Genomic DNA, 25,482 nt, shown 5'->3' on the forward strand with positions numbered 1-25,482 from the left:
TGGTTTCGGCGGGGTTGGGGGAGGGGTTCGTTCCTGGAATGAATGAAGGTTTGGAGTCCCACACAGCTCAGTCCTTGCACTCCTGATTTGTTTTATTTAGGTTACCACGGCTCACACAACTAATTGCACGCTCAAAAGGAACCGAGTGTGTGTTGAACGTGAAAGCGGGTTGTATAATTTATGAAGTTTTAAACTGCGGGCCAAGGAAAAGGACGGCGTATGCCAAAGTGTCTCTCTCTTAGGTTGCTGGTGCTTGTACAAACACTGTAAAAATGCCAACGCTATAGAGCAGGTAACATGACTTCCCATCATTAGGGTGTGCCCATGGGGTTCTATCGCAGTTACATCAGATTTGCCTCTACCAGAAGAAACCATAAGAAACGGAATTTATTTATCACATGACCCCTCTCCCACCCCACCTCCCACACACAACAGTCAGAACAGTCGGAGAAGGAGACTTGCAAGCGTTGCCCCCAGGACATACAAAGATATGATATACCAGCGCTCACCGGTAACACTGTGTTTTTATTCTAAAGCAATTTCTTCAATTCCCCCCCGCCCTTTTTAAGGGGAAGTGTATTTATAATCATTTCCCTGGTAACATGAATTTTAAATGAACTAATAATATAACCCAGCCCAGACACTATGTGAAGTCTAGCCCATAAAACATTAAACAGTAGACAACACTTGGATTGTAGACACCCGCAGACTCAGAAGATGCACGTTGAGTAACATAAGATACTATAAAATGCCAACTGGAATATACTGATTATGCATTTTTTATTTATAGGCGGATGAAGTTAAATATGCTTTCGTCTGAAGAACATAAAACTAATCTACATGTACCAGTTCAGTTTTTTGATCTATTCCCTGCAAACTGTAACACAAAGCATCGTATTTGTATAATTCACGAATAGAGTTTATTACTATTTATCTTAGTGATTATTTATTTAAAATATTAATAGCGTAACTCTGACGAAATAATCGATATGTGTCATAGAAAACAATGGTAGGTCTCGAAGTGGTTAAAATATGTCTTCGATCAAAGTAGTTTATTCTGTTTTGTTTACAGATCTACAACACGTATATTCAAATCTGCTGGGGTAAAAGTTGAAACTTAACAAAAGGATACACTTCTTTTCTCAGCGTAAGTGACATTTTAAAAATAACAGAGGAAAAACTAAATAATATTTCGAAGCATTGTTGTCCAGCAAAACACAAGGATCAGAAAATAAAGATTTCCCATGTTGACCAGAATTCTAGGAGTTAAGTATTTCTCACACTAGGAATTCCAGATCTTGTCATCAGGGGATGGCGCAGGGGCGGCAGTTACTTGTCAAACTAAAAAGTGATGCGTCGGGACGATTTTGCTGGGAATACAGAAGATCTGAATCTTAACTGAGCATTTGTAAACGCGATAAGAATAACGTCTTCCTGGAAGGACATGTCTGGTTACTAACATTGCTAATACAATTTCTACGTTTACAAAATCGTTGTAAATCCGGCAAGAGATTAAACACCGTGATATAAATAAAAAGGAGGAACCAAGATGTTTGTTTCTTTTATGAAATATTCTGTTAATTATGGCAGTAAGATTTGTTTTCACAAAGAATGTATCAATGTCTGCTACAGAAGATTACACGGATGGAGATAACTTTCCTAACTAAAAGCTATTGTGATAATCTCGGAATAGTTTGTTTACCTACACTGTGCCTCAGTTTCTACACTTAGCGGCTTCCTTTCATTTGTATATATTTGATTGTCAATTTTCTTTCATTTTTTTAATGCGCGAAATTAAGCTCGGGCTTCCAATAATGTCTAAAAAATTGATTTATGGTTAGTATAAAGACAACAGTATAAATAACAAAGGAGACGGGCAGCTGCAGCTCGGATTGCTATGGAAACCCTAATTAAATTATCACTATTAGATGGTTTCTATTTTAATTTTTTTTGCATTCTAAGCTTTTTCTATTTCAAATAGCTAGAATGTAATACCAACAAAATAGCCCACCGAATTAATGTGTGCAAGAGATAGCTAATCAATAAATAAATGCCAACCTCTCGGAGGTTTTTGTATGCAGAAGTTTATCAGAAACAAAATGGCCGAGTGTTCCGCTTTGCAGCTTGCATTATTAAAACAGACACACTTCCAACTTTAAAAGGTGGCTTACTTTTTTAAATCTAAATAGATGTTCAAACGGCACCAGACAATTTGAAATAAATACACTTTATAAAAAGGCGTTAGGGCTATTGTGTGATGCCACAGTTTGTTTTACTCTATTAAAGACTTACAGTCTTAATTAATCCTTACATAAACTACAAACACCAGCCACTGTTACAACTGTTCAAAACTACTCTCTCAACTAGTTCAGACCAAATATACTAAATAGGTGAAATGTAATAGTCACCAGGGACCTGACTCAATCTCCCGAAGTTATGGTGAATAAATTCTACAAATATCCACATAAATACATTAAGACGAGGATAAATAATCAGTGATACAAAAATGTCTCGCTTAAAACAATAAATACATATCATTTAGTCCAATGCAATCCTTACATTATTGAAGAATTCATAAATTAACTTCTCTGAAATAAGTTTATATGCAGGCAAGATCCCATCGTTCACAATTGGTCTAAAAACACCTCAGCATGACGCGCTGCTAATACTAATTGATCTATAAGACTTACCTTCAAGTACATCATTACCAGATTATTAGCCCCTTGGTTTGCAGTATATTGCACTGTCATGCTTTAAACAGCTATAAAAGAAAGGATCCTTTTCATTGACTTATTTAGAGTCGCAAAAAAAGAACGTAGCTGTTAGGGGAGAGAAATCCACTAATACTGTTGGCACTCAGAGGAAAGTAACACTGTAACGTCAGAAAAGTGAGGTAATTTAAACGTGAGTACATTTCGCTCTCTCAATCCGTCCCAGTCCACTACAGATGCGTTAGTTTGGGTGCTTCCTGAATCCTTCCCTGAGATGTGTGATGAGAAGTAAGATCTGTGTATGTAGGATGAGGGTCACAAGGTCCATGGTGATGGTTGCCTGGGATCTGAGCAGCGCAGCTGTAGTCCACGCTAGCAGATGAAGGATGAGAAAGATGGCCGATATTGAACATTGGGCCAGGAGCTGGCATGGAATCAACAAAGTTACCTCCGACATAAACGGGGCTGCCCTGCAGATTGGGATTGGCAAAGCCGCCGCTGCTTTGCATGGTGTGATGGTCATACTCTGCTCCCGGGTATCGTTTCTGCTGGGGTAAACAGCTGCTGAGAGGTGCTGTGTAAGCAGCCAGGCCATACATGTTTTGCTGTGATTTGGCAAAGGATGTTGGCGAAGGAGCATCATAGCTAAGACTATTTACAGTTGGAAGCTGGCTGGAATATCCTACGTGATTTGGGCCACTTAAGGGTGGACTTCGGTCAGGGGACTGTCCTACAGGAGAGTGCATGATCCCTTTGGCTTTCTGGTCTTTTTTGTACTTCATTCTCCTGTTCTGGAACCAGATCTTTATCTGGCGCTCCGTCAGGTTTAGAAGGTTGGCCATTTCCACTCTGCGTGGGCGGCAGAGATACCGGTTGAAATGAAACTCCTTCTCCAGCTCCACCAGCTGCGCGCTGGTATAGGCAGTGCGGACTCGCTTGGAAGCCGGGCCGGGGGGACTTTTATCTTCGCAGTTGTCTCCTGCTGAAGGAAAAGAAACAAATAAAGGTTGATCCTTGTATAGACCCTGACACAGCAGCCGGCTAAGGACGGGACAGTGCTCCAAAGAGCGTTCTGTACAACCCAAACCAACACAAGCCACTGTCCCCGTTCTGACGAGGTAAAGGACTCTGCTATTGTCAGGAACTGGTCCTGTGTGTGCCCTGTCTATGCAGACTCACTCACACCGAACCTGCGCCAGTGGTTTGACTAGAATCAGATCAAATCCCGTGTACCTTGGTTCTGCTTTCCCCGGCGCTCTTCCAAAGGTGTCTATTTACCACTCCGAGGTGTAGTTGATGTAACATAGCCCTTAAGATATTACCACACTGGAATTCAAAGTAAAATGAGACTTAATGGGCAGAGTACTGACCGTTTTATGGGAAACAGTGTGTCAGAGATTGCTGATGATTTCAGTATAACCTCCTTTCATATCACATTAATTAACGATGAGGTACAGACTATTCCGGATTTTTATAAATATGCCCCGACTCTGAGCACTCCTCAAAGAGACTTTAGTGGCCTCATATCCAAGTTCCTCTGTCCACGCGTCTCTCTCTCTCGCTCTCTTTTTTTTTTTAACCAAACCTAACACCGGATCCTGCTCCCAATTTGCACAACATCAAAACTCACATTGTTTCAAGCGGGAGCAGGCCAGACTACTTAATCCGGATACTTAATCCGGACTCTTTATTTGGATTGTGAAGCACCAGAGGCGGGGGAAGTCATTAATAAGGAGCAATGGTGGATAATAAAAGGGGTGCAAGTAAATTAGATATTGGGAGATTTCTGAATAGTCTCAATTTAACTGAATGGAGAAAGAGGGGGGGGGATGATGGGTCCCCCTTTCTTTTATCCCAAACCAGAGCAAAGGCCAAATGGCAGGATTGAAAACCAGCAGAACTGCTAGCAAGAATAAATAGAGGGGGGATTGGCTTTATGCTCCCATTAGTGGAAAAAAAGATCGGGGACCTTTCCAAGAATGAGTGTTAGGAATACGCGGTTTTCAGTGCTTGTGCTGTCTACATTTCTAAAGGCTCCGTACTAGAAGCCATTTCGGAGTCAGGGAGAAACGACAGATTGAAGCGTTTAGACGGAGGGCCAGGACATGCTGTTTTCCTCTGCACACCAGACGGGCTCGAATGGCGAGCAGGAATGTAAACCCTACATTGGTGCTCCAGTCCAGGGGCCTCTCCCTGTAGCACTGCATTGCCTCCTCGGAAAGCCTCGATCACAGCGCAGGGGACCAAAGCACCCCGCAAATTCGGGTTCTAATAGACAGAGTTGTTATCGACAGTGACACAGGCCCCGGGCCGCAGAGGACTGTACTTAGCAGCCCCTCATTCAACTATCCCAGAAGCCACAGAGTCGGTATGTCAAAGATTTTAGGGGCCCTCTCTCCCCGTGCTTCATTGGCCCCTTTGCCTTGCTGGGGAGGGGCTCTGGCCAGGCTGGTCAGTGTGCTGCTTAGCAGGACCGGGTACAGCTGGACTGGGGGGACGTGAACTGAAAGGGTGACCCCAGGGAGCGGAGCGTGCCGGGTACCTGAAGCGGCGCAGGTGTTTTTCTGCTTGGAGTTCTGCCGGGACTCTTTCATCCAGGGGAAGATCTGTTTGCTAATGGTGGCCGTGGAAGAGCCGGAGGAATTGGGGCCGCCTTTGTTTTTTTTCGGGGGGGCCGCATTGGTGGGATTCGGTGGGGAGGAGGGGGGCAGCGCAGGCGGCTGCTGCTGCTCGCCTATACCCGGGGGCTGACTGCCTGCCTGGCTGCCGCCGTTGGTCCGCATGCAGCTGCCATTCAGCTCGCTGCTCTTGTGGGTCGGGGCTCGGATGGGCGCCGAGCTCTGGATGGAGCAGGCGGAGCTCGGGTAGTCTGTGTCCAGGGCGGCTTGTGCATAAGGCTGGTGGGCCGAGCTGTAGCTGTAGGCGTCGGCTTTGCTGTAGGTGTAGCTCCCGAAGAGCCCCGAGTTATCGTAGTAAGCGGTTTTCTGCATCTTGCTCTCTGGGATCGCCAAGGCCTGGGGACCCTGCTCAAATAACATTGACTGGGTCCCAGCGGCTCACGTGGTCGGCCCGGGCCACTCACTGCCTAGGAAGCCACCTAGGGGGAAACAGCAAGAGACAAAAGAAACTTTAATTGAGAAGAACTGGTGGGATTTCCTAGACTTTAAGGCCTGATCATCTAGTCTGGCCTCCTGCACATGACAGGCCACAGAACCTCACCCACCCAGGCCCATCAGCTCTGGCTGAATAACGAAATCCTCAAATCTTGATTTAAAGATTGCAAATTACAGAGAATCAGCCTTTTACTCCAGTTCAAACCAGCAAGTGACCATCGCCCCATGTGCAGAGGGAGGCTGTAAAACCCGCCCTACTATCAGGAAGGCAGACATCTCCTTTAGCCACACACACACCCCCTTACAAACACACATGCATACACACTCCCTCACATGCTTACATAGAGACTCACATACACGAACTCATTCACTCAGTCCTACACTTTGACACTCAGACGTGCTAAGATTTGGCTAGTATACAGATTCCTTTCAGACCCTTCGTCTGTACATTTCACACGCTTTCCTTTCAGATCTTTTATCTTTGCAGCGAGAGGGAGACTATGGATTAACTTGATTGAGAAGCTACACTGAACATAAAATGGGTGAAAAATAATCCTAATCTAGTTGAATAGTCAGACAAATCCCTCAGAGTCTTTCTGAGGGTTTCCTTCTTTCTCTATAACCAAAAAGCATAGATCAAATCACCTAAGTGAAGGGATGAGCATTGGGCCGCATGTCTTTAAAATCTGAACAGATCCTCTGATAATGGCGGAAATAATGTGCAAACAATCGCCCAGACTTTAGGGACACATTTCAGGATTTGTTTGATTTCCTCTCGTTCTAGTTTTTTTAAATTTTGAACTGACGATTAATACATTCACGTCAAAACACCTGAGCCATTAAAAATAAATGTGTTAGGCTTTCACTGAAAAATGTGAGGTTACATTGTCCCCCAATATCATTGTAGTATAACTTTAGGTCGTTAAAAAAATCTCAGATGTATGGAAATGAATTAAATACTGTATTTCTTTTGTGCATTGTATCTATACATGTTTTCCTTCCCTGTGTTTCCCAGAATGCGTTCTAAAACCACATATACCCCTTCCTTTCTCTCTTTTTTCCCAGCTTTTTGTCATATTATCATTTATTTTGTTATCATCTATGTGAATATATTTATCCATAATATGCATGATTTGTGACCCTCCTATACCATTTTGGTATAAAGATTAACCCACCTCCCTACTCCCCCCCCCTTTTTTTTTCTGGACACGCAGGCGCAAAAGTGTGAAAGAGCCCCAGATGACATGATGGATTGAACCCGAATTAGAACCTGAAAAAAATAGAAAATTCCATCTCTATTGTAAATTCTGCCTCTTCTTTCCTTGAAAGATTCCTAGGAAGTTAAAGTATAACTAACACCATTCAGTAACTTAAGTTTGCACTATAAAGAAAAACGCTTAGCTCAGCTACCCTATCTTAACTCTTTGATTAATTTTACCCTGCTCAAAATCTTTCACCCAACGTTTCTTGTTAATTATTGTCAATCGAATCAATCTGAGACCATTTATATGGTTTGGTTTTCATTACAAACCATGTATTGTTTATGTATTAGCATGCAAAACTTATTTCAGATTTCAGTGTTTTCCTATCAAACTGCTTGGTCTGGAAAATGTATCCAAATGAAAAGTTTTCCATATAATCGATATTTTTGTTCGGATACAAAAGCTATAAAGAATTTGTTGAATGTAAATCTGTATTTTATCTTTTGCAAGATGGGAACCAACATGTAGTTTTGATCAATGCTATAATGTGGCTGCTACAACTTCTCTATTGGTACCCTTAGAATTTGTATGCGTTTTTTAAAATTGCATCTTTTATCCCTTCTAGCAAAATAAAGTACGGAATATTTCACCCGACAACATAGCCTGAGAAAATCTCAGGTGTCTTTCTTTAATGTCTAAATGTATTAACATATTACAGGAAAGTGGTTCTAAAATATTAAAGCAGTCTCTGTTAATTGTTATTCCTCAGTCAATATTTATGAAAGGCTTAAAATTGTATTTGTTTGCTGCTTCCCCAATGGTAATGTGTAGAACTCAGTAGAATTGGCATTCTTGCTAAAAGTTACCACAATACATATTCTGAACTAAGAGAACGAAAATTCGAGGTCACTTTAAATTGTGTATACTGCCATCTTATTCTTAAATACTGCTTCACCAGAGGAATTCTTTTCTTTCATCAACATGAGCTGATAGCTCTTTGGGAAGCTGGTAGGGGCAGAAAAACTGAGGCTTAGCCCCAACCCCACCCTGAAGAATGCAATCAACAGAGGCCTAAGAAGTAATAATCGAAGGCTTATTGTGAGTGCTAAGAAAACACAACGGTCCAGACTAGGCTATCTATGGTTTAACTGTCTTTCATAATTTACTTTTGGCAAATAATCCACTCCATTAATAATTTTCTACCTTTATCGTTTACATTTTCAGGCATAGTCTGGACTGAAGCATTTTGTTAACACAACACAGCATTGGTCTTATTCTTTTATATACACAATAAAATATAGTCCCCAAAAGAATACACAGAATCTTAAGAAACAATATTGCTGAAAAACTGTTAGAAGCCTTATTTCTTGTCTGAAATACCAACTGCTTGTGAACTCTGCTTGAACCTAAAAAGGAGGCAATGGGCCATAAATCACACGGACAATGCTCAACTGTTTGGTGGCTCATCTTTTAGATCTTTTTTTTTTAATTTTTACACGTTTTTTACTTTACATAGGGCCATGTTTTTGTATGTAACACCAAAAGCGCGGGCTTAACACTTCTTGGTTTGGCCAAAGACAGTCTGCAGAAAAGTAACCTCCAAATGGTTTGCCAGCGTTGTGCGGGGGGGTGGGGTGGACTGAAATGCAGTAGGGCTAGGCAACCACAAAGTATCTATGTCTGTGTTTCGAGTTTCCCTCCCTACTATCCAGAGAGGTTAACCTCATCTGAACCGTTATACATTACATATGGTAATGGGGCCCTTTGTCCTGTCTCTGTTTTCCAAACGCTTGGAAGCTACTACGCCTCATACAGTTATATCTGGAAATCAGACTAGATAAAAGAGATGCAAGATTGTTAGACAAAATACCTGATTCTTCCACTTACACACACACGCGCACTCACACACGCACAAGTGTGTGTATGCACGAAATACAACCACCTCAAATTCTGACAAGTTTCCAGTCTCACAATTGTGTTCGATCCGACACCCAAACATATTCATATTAAGCAGTTCGCTACTAATACTTCCACTACACTTAATTCTGCTTAGGATCAATATCTAATATGATACCGAATAAATAACAGGCAGTAAGAGCGGCCAGTGGAGTGGTTATTAAGTAGCCGGAGCTCTCACGGTGCATATCAATGCACCTGTCACTGTGGTTTGTAACAAAATTTATGACTGCTAGTACTATGGCAGTAAACGCTTCAGTAAGGAATGAAAAGGAAAACACTTCTCAAGACCTAGCACTTTCAGAAGGGTAAAACAGGCTACGCGTAGGAGGAAGACCAGCAAAAGAATTCCCTACTCCGCAAATTTTCCTTATTTGCAGCCTGGAAGGGAACATATATATAAAGTAGCCAAACGGTTTCCTTATTTACTGCTTCTCTGTCAGAGCACAGAATGTTTTCCTTCACGTTTCCAGGGACTTTTGAACCCCTCTCTTTACCCCGCTTCCCCACTTCCCCCAAATCAGGTTCTACTAATGATCTTTGGATTTGCTGGAATATAGGTTATCGAGCGGACGGATAGACGGCAACATGAAGACTTCCAGGAAATTAACTCCCCCTCCTCCCAATTTTTGTGGGGGAAGAGTGACTGATGTAATTTGACCATGGCTGCCACTGATACTGAAATGTATTCGTGTTATAGATTGTACACAATGGCTCACAGAGGGAGCCGCGTTTTAATAGGTGTATGTTCTGTTTCTCTTCCAGTCATTTAAGACTCTGTGAGCCACCTGATTACATTGGTAAATCAGGATCATAATGTTGGTCTTTCTATCTGACCTATTTCAGAGTTCTTCTGAGCAAAGCAGAGGTCTTCCTAAAATATTGTTTTGGAGCTTTAATATTACTATTTGTAACCAGCCTTTGGTACATAAAAGCAGCATTAAAAGGTTACTGGCTTTTAAGGGGCCCCACTGAAGATGGTGACAAATTCCCATTCGGTGGGAGCAGGATCGGTCCGAATGTGGTTCTATCAAATGCTTCTTTTGTTTTCCATTGGTGTTTAAATAGGTTTAATAATAATGAGCTACTTTAAATGGGGCGACAGCATTTTAAATAATGTTATTTAGGTGAAATAGCTTTTACAGTAATAACATTCTTCGTGTTTGAAGTATTGGGTTAACGCTATTAAACAGGAATAGATTTGAAAATCGATTATCAGTTACCATGTAATGTATGTTAGCTTACACTAGGGTGATAAACTTTCAAGCATTTTTGTTCTTTACATATGATAAATTATCCGTGGCGACTACTTCGGTAGCAAGCGAGGTGACAAATCTATAGAGACAAAAACAAAAACTCACCACACTTATGTTTTTTCTTGATTTTTGACTTTAACTCTTTTTGTAGGATCTTCGGATTCCTTTGGATAATCCGTTGGGACGTACCTGAAACAAAAGTGAGAACTTTCAGTGGAAGCTGTTTTGTTTTGTACTTCCTTCTTGATAAATATCATAATAAATTCACGCCTTTTATGTAGCAATTCTCTCTGTCTCCAACTCCACATCAGCTCTTTTACTAGACAGATAACAGGTGCTTCATATGTATTTACTAACAACACTTTGAAAAGAAGCCTTTGGTTTTTATACGATTCATCTGCAAAACTTTATAGAGGCCTTGTTCGACTTTTCCAGACAATGCAGTACATACAGCTCGTGAGTCTAGCGCTCAGGTAATTAGAGCCCCGGAGCTTTGTAACCATTTGGGCGGAACATTTGATAAAATAGCTCCAACTCAGATCGAAATAAAAAACAGTGCAACATTCTCATGGCTTCCTTAAGGCTTCCAGCACCTCCACAAGTTACTAGCTACTGTAGCAATGTTATTTGCCTCTTAGGGGGAGGAAGTGCAAACATGGCAATTGTGAATTGTAACTTTCCTCCCCCCTCCCCATCAGCAAAAAGATTTAAATCCATCCAGCGCTGTACAGTGTAAGTGATAACTGCATGCATTTCTCATGGGTCAGGAAAAGCATGCACTGATCCAACCATCACACTGAGAAGAATGGAAATTTACTAGAAAGACCACAGCGCCATTACCACGGCTCTCATCCATTATGTATAGCTGTGGTTATCTCGGGTTTGTCACAACAAGGAAAAACAAGGCACAGCACTTGTGCACAGATCTGCCACCCCCGGCTCTCATCTACGAATTTAGGAAAGAGGAATAAAAATTCAGTTGGAACTACCTTTTAAATCCCCTATTTAAGATACATAGAAAACTAAGATAGAAACTTAGCCTGCTGTACGTACACAACAAATATTTGTGGATCAAAATGAACATTTTGCATTTCTTTCTGTAATGTGTCGACTAAGGACTTTGAGAACATAAGGAGTGCCAGAAAATCCCCCACAAAAAACCCTAGGTCATTATAAAGACGATATCTAGCAACCATAAGCCTTTGAAATGACCTTTGGCTTGTATAGCAATAACTCACCACTTAATGAACAACCAACGGAAGCGCCTCCAATAGCTCACAACATAACAGAGCTTGCAACTTTCCAGCAAATCTTCTCTGTCCCCATCCAAACCCAGTATGATGCAGCATCCTCCCTCCAATTCACCTTAATTTATGCTGGCAAACTGGAGTTTGGGAAGTGGAGCTTCATGATTACACACGATGCTCTACCAGGTTCTTGGTCCAAGGCCTGTCCCGGTAACGTCTTATATAATATATTCACGTGGGCGTGCGTCAACTTTAAGTGTTTTATTTTTTTATAACGGAGTTCATTAGAAATAGAATAGTAGGTTACAGTGTGTAAGAAGAAAGCATAAATTCGGTACACCTTAGCTCTTGACCGGAGAGATCATAATATTGTTATCAAGTCATTGTTATCCGCTGTTGATTAATATGGTAAGTTTTCATTTTGTGTCTAATTAATTATCGACTTCTGATCCTTTTTGCAGCAGCACTACAGCCTCACCAGCAGCTCAGTGATATCATCCTTTCTCTAGACAGGGGCTACTTTGCAACCAGTTTTGCAAAGATGTATTTTCTATCCTAACGCGAGCAACATCCGAAGTTTGTATTTCTAAGGATCTGATGCTTAAACACGTTGGCTTTATGCCATCTCACCGAAGCTTCGTCAAAGAAATAGAACTGAGTCCTGATAAAAAGTTGCCAGGGATAAATCCCAGGAAATCTTTAGAACTATTCAGGCATGGACCCAATATAGGTATTATTGAAATTTTAGGTGAAGTTATAAGTGAGTGCTTCCATCGAGCCAAATGAAATGCTGCTTGCAGTAATTGGATTCAGCTGACTAACTTGGCAGGCCAGCAGCTTGGAGGCATACAGCTAAGAAAAATGTTCATTGCCTTTAAGTTCTGATCGAGCAGAGCACACGCAATTGACAAAACAACTTTCTTTCCGTCCTTTCATTGTTCTGCATAAATATGGATGAGCATCAAAAATGAAGGAAGATTTGCCTAAGAGATATAAAGACTTCTGTTCAGATTTTATCCAGCAGTGCCTTATTCTGAGTTTCTGGTACCCAACACAAAGGTTGGATGTTATATTATGCTCATTTCAATAAGTATAATCGGGAAAGATCTTCCATAATTCATATATTTTAAAAGGTAGAAAGTTATTTAAAACACAAACTTTGCGTTTAGTGGGAGGTTCTGGCTATTTTAAGCAGCAAAAAGTTGAGTTAAGGTTTAAACATGTTCCTGTGAGATCTATTTATTTTTACTAGACAAAATAGGTATGAAATTTGTATTTTATTGGTTTTAGACCCCAAACCCTCCACTAAATATTCCCTCGCTGAACACGCTGTCTCATTTATTAGTTGATCAAATTATGGAAATAGATTTAAAGAAAACGTCTTGGTGTATGAATAGCAAATAATACTTTAAGAGCATGTGTGACTGAAAGAAATACAAAAAACAGTAGCTCAGATAGAAATACAACATCAAATGATAAATATGAACCAGAGGCTAAGGAAATACTTGAGTATGTGAGTGCATTTGCTAAGAGCATTCAAGAAACCATTTGTGGAGGCTCCCTTACCGGTGCATTTGTTTCAAATGTTACAGTAAAGATCAACCCGGCTACACCCTGCCCAACAGTCCAAGCCAGCGAATTAATAGGATGCTCTATAGTATTTTGGCAGTGACAGTACATGACAAAGTTTTTCTTTCTTTTATTTGTTCAATTGTCCTATCATACTTGAAACCACCAAAAACAGGAGCGGGGCAAACATATTCTCCTGAACGTTTGGAAAGTGTTTCGTAAAAAAGAGCATATAATTAAGATGATACTGTTATAAACGTAGATGGAAACATATTTCTAGACATATTTTGCACTCAGATCACAGATTACTAACAAGTTTTATTTAGTCTCTGACTAAAGGCGATAATGCAGCTCTATGGTTAAAGGTTCCATTTTGTCATGCAATTGCTTACCTGTGTATCAATTTATCATAAACCTGGGCTCCTCGGTCTCAATATCTGTGCTTGCAGTTGTTAGAATATATCCTTCACCCTTTGTCTGCAGACAGTACTGTCCTAAGCCTGATCTTGCGGTTTTACAGACATTTTCATACACCAGTATTCCCGATAGAATGAAAACAGGTTCAGGCTCAACTACCAATAAAAGAGGGCGAGTGGAGTTCGGAATTTGTTGTTGTTGTTGTTGTTTTTAATTCACAACAACAGTCCTTGGCAATCAACCCCACGGAATAAAAGTCAGCAATTGGCCGGCGAGTGCTTTGTTTTGGTTTTAAATCATGCGGCCATTTATGATTTTTATGAGAAGAGCAACAGAAACCCCTTTATAATCAGAAATATAGGCGCTGCCTTAAAATACAAGCATATTTGTTCACGTGATCCTGAGAGCAGATTGTTCTGATTGAGGCTGGAACTTTCACAATGTCCGTCCTCTCTAAGCCCCCCAGAATACACATGTCTGGGGGTATTACACAGGGATCCAAAAGCACCCATAAGCTTCACGTGAAAGCAAGGCAGCAGTCCAATGCAAAAACGTCTCACATTCCTGGGTTGTATTATTGTTTTAGGTACCAAAGGGCAACAATTCCTTCCCGACGTGTTACAAATCCCTTTGGATAAATTGATCTTTTTGGTAAAGTACTTTGCAGACCTTCTCTTCCTAGATAAATCAAGCATTCTTAGAGCTTTCGGACAAATTGAACTATCACAGCAACCTTCAGTGGAAGGATCCTTAATCCATGAACACTCTGTAATCGCTATTATATTAATCCTTTTCTTTGTGGGTAAAACAAATACACAGGGTATTAATTTGAATGGTAGATTTTTCAGCCATCGCTGATCAAATAAATTATTAAATCAGAAATTTCCGATAGAAGATTAAAAGAATTTTGGATTTTATGTAACCGAAAATATGGTATAATAAAAACTCGGAAGCACAAATGTACACTACAAAGCTGTCTGAAATGGTTTTACTAGTATGCACTAATCTTTGTTTTCTCCTTCTCTATAGGGGGGAACATTTAGGTAAACTCAGATTTTCCAGATCGGAGGACTAAAGAAGCCTTAGAAAAATCGCCTTACTTTTTTGTTTGTGCACTGAATCTGATCTCTCTCTCTCTCTCTCACACACACACTACATGTATATATGAATACCTGTACATGTACACACAGGGTTAGAACACTCTTTCTATATGTAATGAGTGTATACAAATGTCCTGACCAGCTCAAATTCTGTAAAAATGTATTTTAGCTCCTTTGTTTGATTTTCTAAGGTGTCTGTAGCTATAAATACACCACATCTAATCTAGGATCTACTGAGATTTCATTACCATCCAAAGCATGGAGACCTGACAGTAACGTATTACCTTACAATACTACCCATAAGCGTATTGTAACATTTATCTAAATTACTTTGCTTTTCCTGACTTTGCAAACAAGTTATAAAAAGATTGCAGTCCAGTTACTGAAGCACGCGTTCAAGGTAAATTATTGTTTAGGACTCCGGATTTATAATCTTGTATTTCTTGGAAATGATGTACTTGAATCTTGCATCAAGTAAAAGTCAATTGTTTTTGCATCATTTTCTGTCAGCCATATATTTCTATGTCCGTGTATCTATCTATAGATCTATCTATCTATCTATCTATATAGATATATATATATTCGGAATAGTGTTCACACATTTTCTAATGACGAAAATCTCGTTTGCTCGTTACACAAAAGTGAAAGTGCAAAGTGCGCCATTAATCAAGTAAAGATCAAGAGGAGGGATTGAGAAGAAAAATCTCCCTTTTTATGCTTAATTTGTAAATATCGCTTAGCAAAAGTCACATGTCACCGAGGGGTTCATTTAAGTTATACGGCATAAACATAACAACAACAGCAAAAATTAAGCTATTGCACGGGGACCGCAAAAGCAATAAAGAAGTGTGAACCTCCAGCGATAGTAGGACTCAAGCTTTGAGTGAATTTGTCTCCAGTAAAGGATCTGAAGACTTCTTCAGTCCGAGCATATGTTCATAGAGCAATAAAACAGAAAGATTTACAGTCTTCGCCCGCCCCCCCAGCAGCCTCGCACCCTTTCAGGAATTACTTACGATGATTTATAACAACAACTCCGGCAATTGTCAAACTGATCAAATATCCCAGGCTATATGCAGGAATAAACGTTATTATTAAAGCGTTTCAATTTATGTTCGGGGCCATGTTACCGCGTGGCTTTGTGGAGTTTGGTTTCTTTCTGGGCAAAGAGGATAACATAAACTTCATTGATGAAAACAGAGGCGTTATCGTGAAGCAGCAAAGCTGGTTTTTAGGCTCACCACCAACGCGCATACGCGTTTGCCATCTTTGAATAATTGAATTAATGTGTTATTGTTTGAATGTATCATTCATAACTGAGGAAACTTTGCCTCTGTCCTGCCACCGAAACGGAAGTCATAAAAGCTACAATCTGGGTTTTTAGAAATTACTCCAGCGAGGGATAATAAAGAATATCCTGTTCGCAGAAAGTATTTCCAACCGACTACAGGGTTTAATAGAGAAATCTCAGCCTTGCGGTCTGTGTTTTATAGGATGGGGAAACATGGTTTCTATATAAAAACTGCAACCCTCAATTTTCCTTCCGCGTGGACAACTGGTTCAAAGTTCTAAGAGTGTGTGTCTCCCGCAAAATGACCCAAAGACTGGGGGCTTTTCTTAGCTTTTTTTTTCTGTTTTCAATATCCTCTCCCCGCCCCTCCACCCCCCGCCACTCACACATACACACACACGCGAATGCTCTGCTAATCATTTCAGATAGAAACGGAAAAGGACCAGGTCAAAACTGGGCATTTACCCGACAAAAATAAAAATAAAAATACCCCCTTCCCTTTGTGTAACGGTAGCAGTAATGTCGGGGGAGGGGGGCGAAGCAAGCTCGGAATTCATTATCTGCTGCTTAAAACCTGCCTTGGGTAAAATTTCAACTCAGTTTTATAGCCTTCTATTATGACGCAAAGAAAAATTTACGACCCTTGCTTGAAAAGAAGTTCAGGGCCTTTTCTCACCATTTTAAGAATGGGCAGCAGATGCCCTGACAGCCAGTATTGTTCCCAGTAAGACATAAGCAACCAGTAAATCTTCTCCCATTTCACCACACATACAACTCTTAGTAAACCCTTTCCTTTTCTTTTGCCGTCTGGTTACCTCTACGCAGAACGTATACAAGCACTCACACATAAACAAAGGAAGCCTTTGCCCAACATCATAATCTTTCATAAAAGTGTAAATCTTTTTTTCTGAATCTAAGGTCACCACACAAGCCTAGTCCAACTTCTGACTATTGCACGGTTCCAAATCAGGAAGCAAAGGGTCCTATTTGTCAAGCATTTGACAGCTAAGTTCATTAAGGATTTAAATAGGAAGGAATAAAAAGTAAAATGTTTACATACCAAGCTTCTCTTTTTCGTCTGCTACCAAAGATATAGGTGTTCAGGGAAAGAGCCTACACCCTTTGTATATTATATTCTTGGGATCTCTTCAGTTTTCAAGTCTGATAGAGTCCTTTGCTTGGCAGATTAATGACGACTCCGTGTTTCTTAAGGGACGTGCTGAATTAATTATTTCGCAAATCACGTGGTCAGGACTTGTAGAAATCTATTCTTATCATCTTCCTTGCACTTTGAATTCTGCGTGTTATGACTGCTTCTAGCAAGACCGTTTTGGTCTATACGGTTACAAAAATCAGGGGGAAAGGATAACAAATATGGCCGTTGGAAGCTCTGTGGCTCTGCATTGAAAGGTCCCTATTTACTGTACTGTACAGTGAGTGGTGTTTGCTATTGACTCTGCCTTTGCTCCTCATTCTTACCTTAACGACTAGCGGTGATATAATATACAGAATTGTATTGATGTATTGGTAGTAACAGGAGGAGCCATTAGACACAAGACGGTCAAAGTATAATCAGAAAATGTGCCTGAATATTTAAACTTAATGTCTGGGTACTTAAAAATACACATGCACGCACATCTTCCCCCCCGCATTCCATTGTATTCAGGGCACAAGCCTTATTTATGGCATTATGTTCATTTCACGTTCAAAGAAGTATAATCTATTTTTGGACTCATGCCTTGGCCACTCTTCAAGAAAAGATAAGTCATATGTGACATATATCTGTGCTAAAAATAGTGCAATCGACCTCTTGTAGTAAGAAATTGTTGTTGTTGTTGTTGAAGGTGCTTATATAAAAAAGAAAGGAGGAGTCTGCTACAGGTCTACAGGAAAGTTCAACAGTCTACATTTTTCTTTTATTTGTGGCTTATTGAGATCAGCTGAAATAATTAAACCTTCTTCTCATTTTAAAAAACTACTCCATTTCACTCCGATTTTTAATTTAAAATTAATTTCTTTCATCACCCACCTGAAGCGCACATCTCTTGTGTAGGGTTCAAGGTAACTTCAGGTGTGGTTTCTTAATACTTACCAAGCGTGCATGCATCCGTGAGTCATTTAAGAGTGGCTTGTTAAATGTAAAACATTAACAAATGGATGATGGGCACTTTAACTGCGGCCTGAATGTAAATACAAACTTCAGTTTGCCCCAAAGTCACACCATTCTAGTCAATGTTGTTAGAAAATCTGTTCAAAGGGACAGTTGGATATGATACTTTGGGACTATAGATAAGCTTCCATGTTTTTACAATATTATGCAGGGAAGGGCCTGAATGGTTAGAGAATGGAGATTCATATGATAAGGACAATTTGGTCAAGGTACAAAACAGAATGTGTTTCTCTACACATTTTTTTATTTCAAATATATATGGAGGAGTTACATCAAAACTACAGGAGACAGTTAATATAAATAATACTTTAATGAATGGCAGCAAAACATTGATAAAGCCTATAAAAAGCATCATACGTAGACAGATATCATAGTATTTTTGGACAATGCAATCTTATAACAAAAGACTACACAACATTGTATCCGTGATAAGAAAAAGAAACATCTTTACTTCTTAAGCTGTATAACGTAACCTCTCAGGAAAGTTAAAAACACTTCTGCCTTTTCTATGGAGTAGAATGGGGGATAACAGCAAATTAGTGTTTGCAGTCATCGTTACACAGAAATTTACAACCCTGCACCTTCAGAACACTGGCAGAAATATAAATACTATATTTTGGTACGCTGGTGTCTCAATTCAAGTATTTTCAGAGTTTACTAATGTGATTGTAACCAAGTAAACTTATACTCCTGCTCAAACTAGACTGGGAAATAGGATTTTAAGAGCTGTGTCTGAACATTCGTCCAGAAGATATTAACATTTCAAAAGACAATGGGCCAACTTCTACTTTCAGATATATCCTTGTTTTACTTCAATTACTTCAGTAAATTTCAACGGGGGAGCGGAGAGAGGTTGCACCTGGGAGCAGAATTTGGCCTTTTCACTTTAGGTATCCATCTCAACCTAACATATATAAATCAAGGATTCGTTTCTCTGAGCAAGTTACTTTAAAGAATATTACACAAAGGAAGCCAAAGCTGTGGGCTTCCTCCCCAAAATAACATATCTGCATGGTTCACAGTTTGCTCAGCACAGACACTAGGTAAACAGTAGCGGGATTTATCTTAAATCAGACTAACCAGAGCTTCTTTTTCAGATTAATTTTGACAGAAAATACATGAATTGTGACAACTGTGTAGAGTTAACGTTGATTTTAAAAAGACTTGCTTTCAACAACTTCGAAACTTGTCTGAGGAAAGCCCTTCCCAAATGCTGCATCTAACTGCTCTCCATGTTAGAAAAAAGGAAGAGTAGTTAGGGTCCAAAAGGTTAAGGGTTTAGAGGTCACTCTTCCCGGCTGAAATACAGCTAATCGAATAGAAAATTTGTCCTCTGGATGAACCTGTTTCTGCAATTTAGCCGAACTTCAGTAAAATACCTTTTCAGCTTCTCAACGTGAAAGCTTCACAAAAAAGACGTCTTTACTATGTATGAACTCTGTGCTTTTTGTATTAGAAACAATGATGAGAATAATGCAGGAATATCCATCTTTAATATCACGACGTGGAGCTTCAAGAATGGCCATGTGCAAGTCTGAGAACTAGGCTAACCCTAAGGAAGAACAAAGAATTGTCTCCAGGCTATAATACAAAAGACCAAAGCTTAGAAGACACTTTACTGAATTCTAAGGATGAGTAAAGGGCAGAAATTAATCCCTGATCACGGTTAATTTTGCCAACTAAATTATTTTTGAAGCTCTTGCCTTTTTATTTCTAACCTATATTAAATCATTTTTCCTAACGTTTTCTCAAGTAAAATGTCCAGATACTAGTTTATTGTCAACAGAGTCCAACTAGTATACGCTTTTGAACTTTCCAAATAACTCAGATATTGTTATCTTGTATTTCTTTGTATAGAAGTAAGAATTTAGGTTAAAATAGAAGCAATGTCTAGTTAAAATAACTGGTGCACTGATATATCCTCGTGACTGTTTTCAGTGTGCAAGAGTAAAGGACTGATCTTTAAATTCGTCTACATTAAGGTGTAAGTTAAGAGGGCAAGTTGATTTTGCTCAGTTCATTAGCATTTTAGCGAAGAAATAAGAAAGGCTCATTGCTAAAAACTTTTCAATGGTGCAAAAGACATTCCCGAAGAAATCAAAGTACATTAGACTTGTTCAGCTATTATAAAAACGTTACATTTCCCCCCAAAAATAACTTTCTTTCATTTCTAAGCTCATTTTTTCTTCTTAAAAACGAGCAGCCCTCCCCAAATCATATTTAACATCCCTCTAAAAAACAAGACTTTCATTAAAAAGAGGACATGAAACAAAGAGTATGTCATCTATTATGAAGACAGAAGGGCTTAAATAATGCCACAAATCGCTTTGATTTTCAACTCTGGATGTTTATTTTATTTTTTTACAGCTTTCTATCTGTTTGTTTGTTTTTCTTAAATTAGGAAACTCTGCTTTAAAGTATAGCGCCGAATAAAGCAGACATTTAAAATACAATACAAAGAATGTAACTTCTTGATGATACATTTGTAAGAGTTAGGAACGCTTTTATATTGACAGAAAAGGAAATCAGAAAAAGAGATAGAAAGTTCTGTAGGTTCAGGTTAACTGAGCATTATGCATATGGATACAGAAAAGAAGAAATACTGGATTTCACCTATCCTCTTTAGTATTTTTGGTTTGACTTTTTCTTTTCTTTCTTTCTTTTTCTTTTTATTCTTTCTAATTAACAATAAATAAATACGCTAACACAAGCAGACAAAAATAACCCGTTTTAATTTCACTTCTACGCATTTGTTCTGAGGTGTTATGGAAATGAGCAAGTGTTTTCATCACACTCTGAAATGTAAAGCAGCACAAAAAGTTCACAAATACTAGCCTCCCTAGTTTAAATAAAAGACTAATCCATAGATTTCTGTCCTGAATTTGCCCAAATGCATAATCCCGAAATTGTATGGGGCAGAAAAGGCAACAAAAACAAAATACCGGAATAAAGCATCAAATCTCAACTTTAAAATTCAAAATTGAACATAGTTTCATTTTCAAATATTTATTAATTTTTATGGACTGAAGATCTCACGTAATATTTCCCCACTTCCCACTACCTGTAAGAAGAGTTTTTAGGTTGTGCTAATGTAGGTAATTCAAATAAAGTCCAAAGTATTGTCATTTTGTCTCCTTTGTACAACAGCACCTTAAAGCAAGATGACCCTCTTGAGTCTTTAGCTGCTACATGCAGGCTCTGCTTGGATAATGTCAGTTATGTACAGTACTGTTCCGAATCAAAGGATGAAATGGAAAATTTCACCTCTTCTATAAAGTTGTCAAGTCAGTGTGATGGTCCTTGGAAACAGTCTGTAAATGTTGGTTTGAACCAGATGAAGAAGACCTACCCTTAGTGTTGGGCAGTTTGTGGTCTTTTTTCCACTTCATTCTTCTGTTCTGAAACCAGATCTTGATCTGGCGTTCAGAGAGACACAAAGTGTGGGCTATTTCAATACGTCGACGCCTAGTCAGATACCTGTTAAAATGAAATTCTTTTTCCAGTTCTAGGACTTGCTGCCTTGTGTAGGCTGTTCTGGAGCGTTTAGGTTCCCCTCCGGTGTAATTGGGATTCACTGAGGAAAAAATACGTATAACTTTAACAATCTAATCTTGGCTTTCTAGTTACACTTCAAAAAACAAACCTTACAGGCTACCATGTGACTGTTATGTCTGATCACATTTCCTTACAACAGACGTGCATGTTTCTTCCTTCTTTATATAGAGAGATACTCTGGAAATCTCTACCATGCTCCTAAAATGGAGTTTTCTCCTGCACAGAAAAGAGCCACATGGCCAGCGGCCTATTTCCTCTGCCATAAAAATTTATGACGAGTGTAATTGGCTACCTCAGTTTAAAAACCTCATCTCTTACTAGTCTTGGAAGGACTTTAGCAAACATCGAACCGGATTAGCTTAATCGGGGTAGAAGAGCAAAGTAAGAAGATAATCCTTACCCGAGTTAACATGGACTTTCTTCATCCAGGGATAAACTACTGCTGGCTGTTTAATTGCTGACCCGTTTGGGGTTTTGAGGTTTTGCTGCTGGCTGCAGGCTCGCGAGTTGGATATTGGAGGCGGCAGACAATGCTCTGCTTGACCGGGGAAGTGGCTCGGTGGGCCGGATTGCTCCTGTCCATGACCCCGCGGCTGCACTGCAGAGTCTTGGGCATTGGTACAGCTAAAGGGCTGTTCGCTGTAGTTTGACCGTGGATAGATTCCCTGATGCTGAAAATCTGAGCCTTGCGATGCACTGTAATAGTCGGAGCCCTGCTCAGCTAAGTAGTTATTCTGTAAATATTCCTCGCAAGGAGGAAATTTAGGATCCACATACTTAGAGTTCACCATATACGAACTCATGGCCATTAATTTCTGAAGGTAGAAAATACTAATTTTTCTCGTGTTGTCTTTTTTTCTCCTTCCATAGAGCCCTCCTACTTGCTGTCAACTGAATAAAGTTAGGCAGCCATGTGACTGGCTCAGCCAATGGAGAGGCAGGGAGTTTATCACCGGATTTGTGTGCATCTCATAATTTCCACCAATTTAACTAAATAATATACGTGTAATCAAGTGACCAAAATTCAGTATAGTTTATTTTCAAAAGCAGATATGAATATGTTAAGAATATTCATCAAGCGCTGACCGCTTCATTGACCCTCAGGTAAATCAAGCTTTTTGTCTGAATTGACTTTTCTAACCTTTGATGCCCTTTAGTCTAATTCACCAGCAATAATTTCAAACATGGTTTATTACATTTGTCAGACAAAATATCGAAAGAAATAAAGACCGAGAAGCTAAAATAGCATTCAGAGGAAGGAAATTGATAAGGAAACAAGAAAAAGAAAAGACATCAAAGAAGAGGGTAATATGATGTACAATAGATCTGTCCTGTCTTTGTCTTGCAGAGGTCATCCAAAAGTTACCAGAATCTAGTTCTGTTGAATAAAATTAGGCAATCAGTAACTTCTACTTCACTTTGCAAGTCTCAATATTTAAAAAAATCACACAGATAACAAGGAAACATTCATTTTTAATCACTAAAATCCAATCAATTGAACTGGAGATGGCATTTAACTTTATGTACAAAATTCACAGATGTAATTAGATAAATGCAGTCTTCATTCATCAGTAGCGTTCTTGGGATACAAGGAAATACCTTTCAGTGTTTCAAATCCTGCTGGTGCTATTGTCATAAATATTTGGATGAAATCTGTATACTTGATAGGAAAATTTTGCTAACATCTGGCATATCAAACTAACTTGTTAAGTATCTTTTAAAAGATTCATTACTTAATTGGTATTTTTCAGAAAATTTGTATTGATCATGTGAATAACGTTTTAAATTAACAGACTATTAGTAATAGTTACTATTGAACAACACAAATAGATATTAAGCATTGTTCTACTGAGTAGTAAATATGATAGAGGCAGCAAAACTTTTAGAACTCCCCAGTATTCAGCATGCACATGTCTTTTGATACCTTCAATATTTAAACTTCTAACCATTTGCAGAAAGGTGAAGTTTTTGCATCGACCATATATTCCCCTAGAATCGAATCTGTGACTATGTGAATACCACACAAATTCGGTTCTACAGGGTATATATAGACAACGTAATAACATTCTGTTTTCATCTACAATATAATAGTCAGGATTATTGCAATTTTCTTATTCCTTACTGTCTTCTGAGGAATGCAAACTATTCGGTTGTGATAAGGTTCTGAAATATGGATGTGATGAAGGGTGTGATTTCAGAAAAGATTCAGGTATGTTATTATTGATGAAATGGATCTTTATAACTTTGTAAGAATTTGTAGCCACAAATTTCTACTAACATTACAAATGATCAGTAAGATCTGGTTATTACTTTAGATGCTCTGTCATTTAAATTTCCACTAAAGCCAATGGATGTTACTAATCAAATTAAACTATTTTAAAAATAAAAATTAAAAATTAAGAGGAATTATACATTTTACGCTATGGGTCTAAAGAAATTTTACCTAATTTGATTACTTTTTTTCCCAAAAAGGATTTCTTTTAATCGAAACAGGAATAAAAAAGGAAGCAACACACACACACACATATATAGAGAGAGATTGGTGGAAAGAGATTTTAATTATAACGTGGGGTTTTTTTTTGCTTTATTAAAATAGTTTCCAAATTTATCTCCATCACATTATGCTGTCTCTAACTATTATTCCTGTTAGCGGAATGTGAACCTATCATCAAAACTCTCAGCTTAGACACACTCTTCAGGTTTTCCGTGCGGTAGCGTTTATGGTGAAGGACAGGGCGAGAGGTCATTCTAAATCATTTACAAACATATCACAAAGTTTCATTATTTTTACGTTGTGGACAGCAGCACACAGGAGTACAAAAGTTCATGAATTGTGTCTGACCCAGCCCCTCAGTGCTGTCCTGTGGTCAAACTCTCCCTCTTCGACTATTTAATACAAGGAAAATCAGGACAAACAAGAGTGTGCGTGCATATTTCGGGGTATTACGTTTATCAAAGTAAGGTTTGCTTTGATGCTACATTTAACATCTACTTTTGATGTGTTTGGGGAAGATATTTTTAAACATCAACTTTCTAATTATGCCGGTGCTAATGATAGCAAATGCAACTCCAAACGATTTTCTGAGCAAAATCAACTGTTCCGGATTGCTGATATTTGCATCTAAATATTTTAATATAGCCTCTTTGCTTGCTCTTTTTATTAATAGTGCTTAACTATGAAACGTTGAACAGTTCAATATGCTCAACAATACAACGCTACACAATCTGGTTCACAGCTCAGCAGAAAGTTTTGGTTTTGGAAAATCATGTATAGTGTTGAACAGAAGGGATCGATAGCGTTGGAAGAATCACCTTCATGTTCTGTTAAATAGTGCCCATTTTCATATTTGTTAGACGCTGTGACCTGCGGTTCACCTTATTGCACGACTTGCTCAGACAGGTCAAAGCCAAAGAGTTATTGATGAACAAAAGCGTTAAATATTCACCTCCTGTTCAACTGCCCATACAAATGCTTTTGATCTATCAGCCTTTTTGTATTCTGGTTCATAATCAGTATGCTAAATGTAGGTTTGTAAAAAGAAAGTAATCCACAGATTTAGGGTCGGCCACAGAATGATATGGCAAGAGCATTCATGCAATTCCGTGCTGAGCTATATAAGAGAAGATACCTATGGAAGGGAATTCAAAACCTACAGCAGAGACAATTGTTTAGTTCAGTCAGAGAGGATTCGAAAAATAATATTGCAAAGTAAAATCAATATCAGAACGATCGCCTGGTATTAAGAAGTAAAAGAGGTTGTTGGTTAGATTGTGTGAAAAGGAAGCAGAGAAAAATATAAATAAAGCACAGTTCCACTCCTGAACATTACCACAATCAGTTCATGCTTTGCAGACATGGTAAGAAATTGAAGTTTAATGAATCTTCAGCAACCTT

At 39.0% G+C, this 25,482-nt stretch overlaps 2 protein-coding genes across 3 annotated transcripts in view; both read right to left on the reverse strand.

Moving 5' to 3' along the window:
- Positions 1–1,003: 1,003 nt before the first annotated feature.
- Positions 1,004–25,482, reverse strand: part of HOXD3 (homeobox D3) — a 36,711-nt gene continuing 12,232 nt past the window's right edge. For both annotated transcript variants that reach the window (XM_039495467.1, XM_039495466.1), the window contains 3 exons: positions 10,344–10,427; positions 5,254–5,808; positions 1,004–3,693 (listed from right to left, as the gene is read on the reverse strand). In XM_039495467.1, the coding sequence (XP_039351401.1) occupies positions 2,942–3,693; positions 5,254–5,749 (1,248 nt within the window). In that variant the 5' untranslated portion in view covers positions 5,750–5,808; positions 10,344–10,427 and the 3' untranslated portion in view covers positions 1,004–2,941. The remainder of the gene's footprint in view (positions 3,694–5,253; positions 5,809–10,343; positions 10,428–25,482) is intronic.
- Positions 21,151–22,411, reverse strand: HOXD4 (homeobox D4). The gene is made up of 2 exons (XM_039495469.1): positions 21,988–22,411; positions 21,151–21,606 (listed from the first exon to the last, which is right to left on the reverse strand). The coding sequence occupies exons 1-2, from the start codon at positions 22,394–22,396 to the stop codon at positions 21,302–21,304; spliced, it is 714 nt and encodes a 237-aa protein (XP_039351403.1). The 5' UTR covers positions 22,397–22,411; the 3' UTR covers positions 21,151–21,301.

This window comes from Mauremys reevesii, linkage group 11 (assembly GCF_016161935.1).
Source record: "Mauremys reevesii isolate NIE-2019 linkage group 11, ASM1616193v1, whole genome shotgun sequence".
Taxonomy (NCBI): Eukaryota; Metazoa; Chordata; order Testudines; family Geoemydidae; genus Mauremys; species Mauremys reevesii.

Coding starts and splice junctions, on each gene's coding strand:
- HOXD4 (XM_039495469.1), bottom strand. CDS start 22,396: ATGGCCATGAGTTCGTATATGGTGAACTCTAAGTATGTGGATCCTAAA. Junction 21,607..21,987: donor GAAAGTCCATGTTAACTCGG/GTAAGGATTATC, acceptor TTTTTTCCTCAG/TGAATCCCAATTACACCGGA.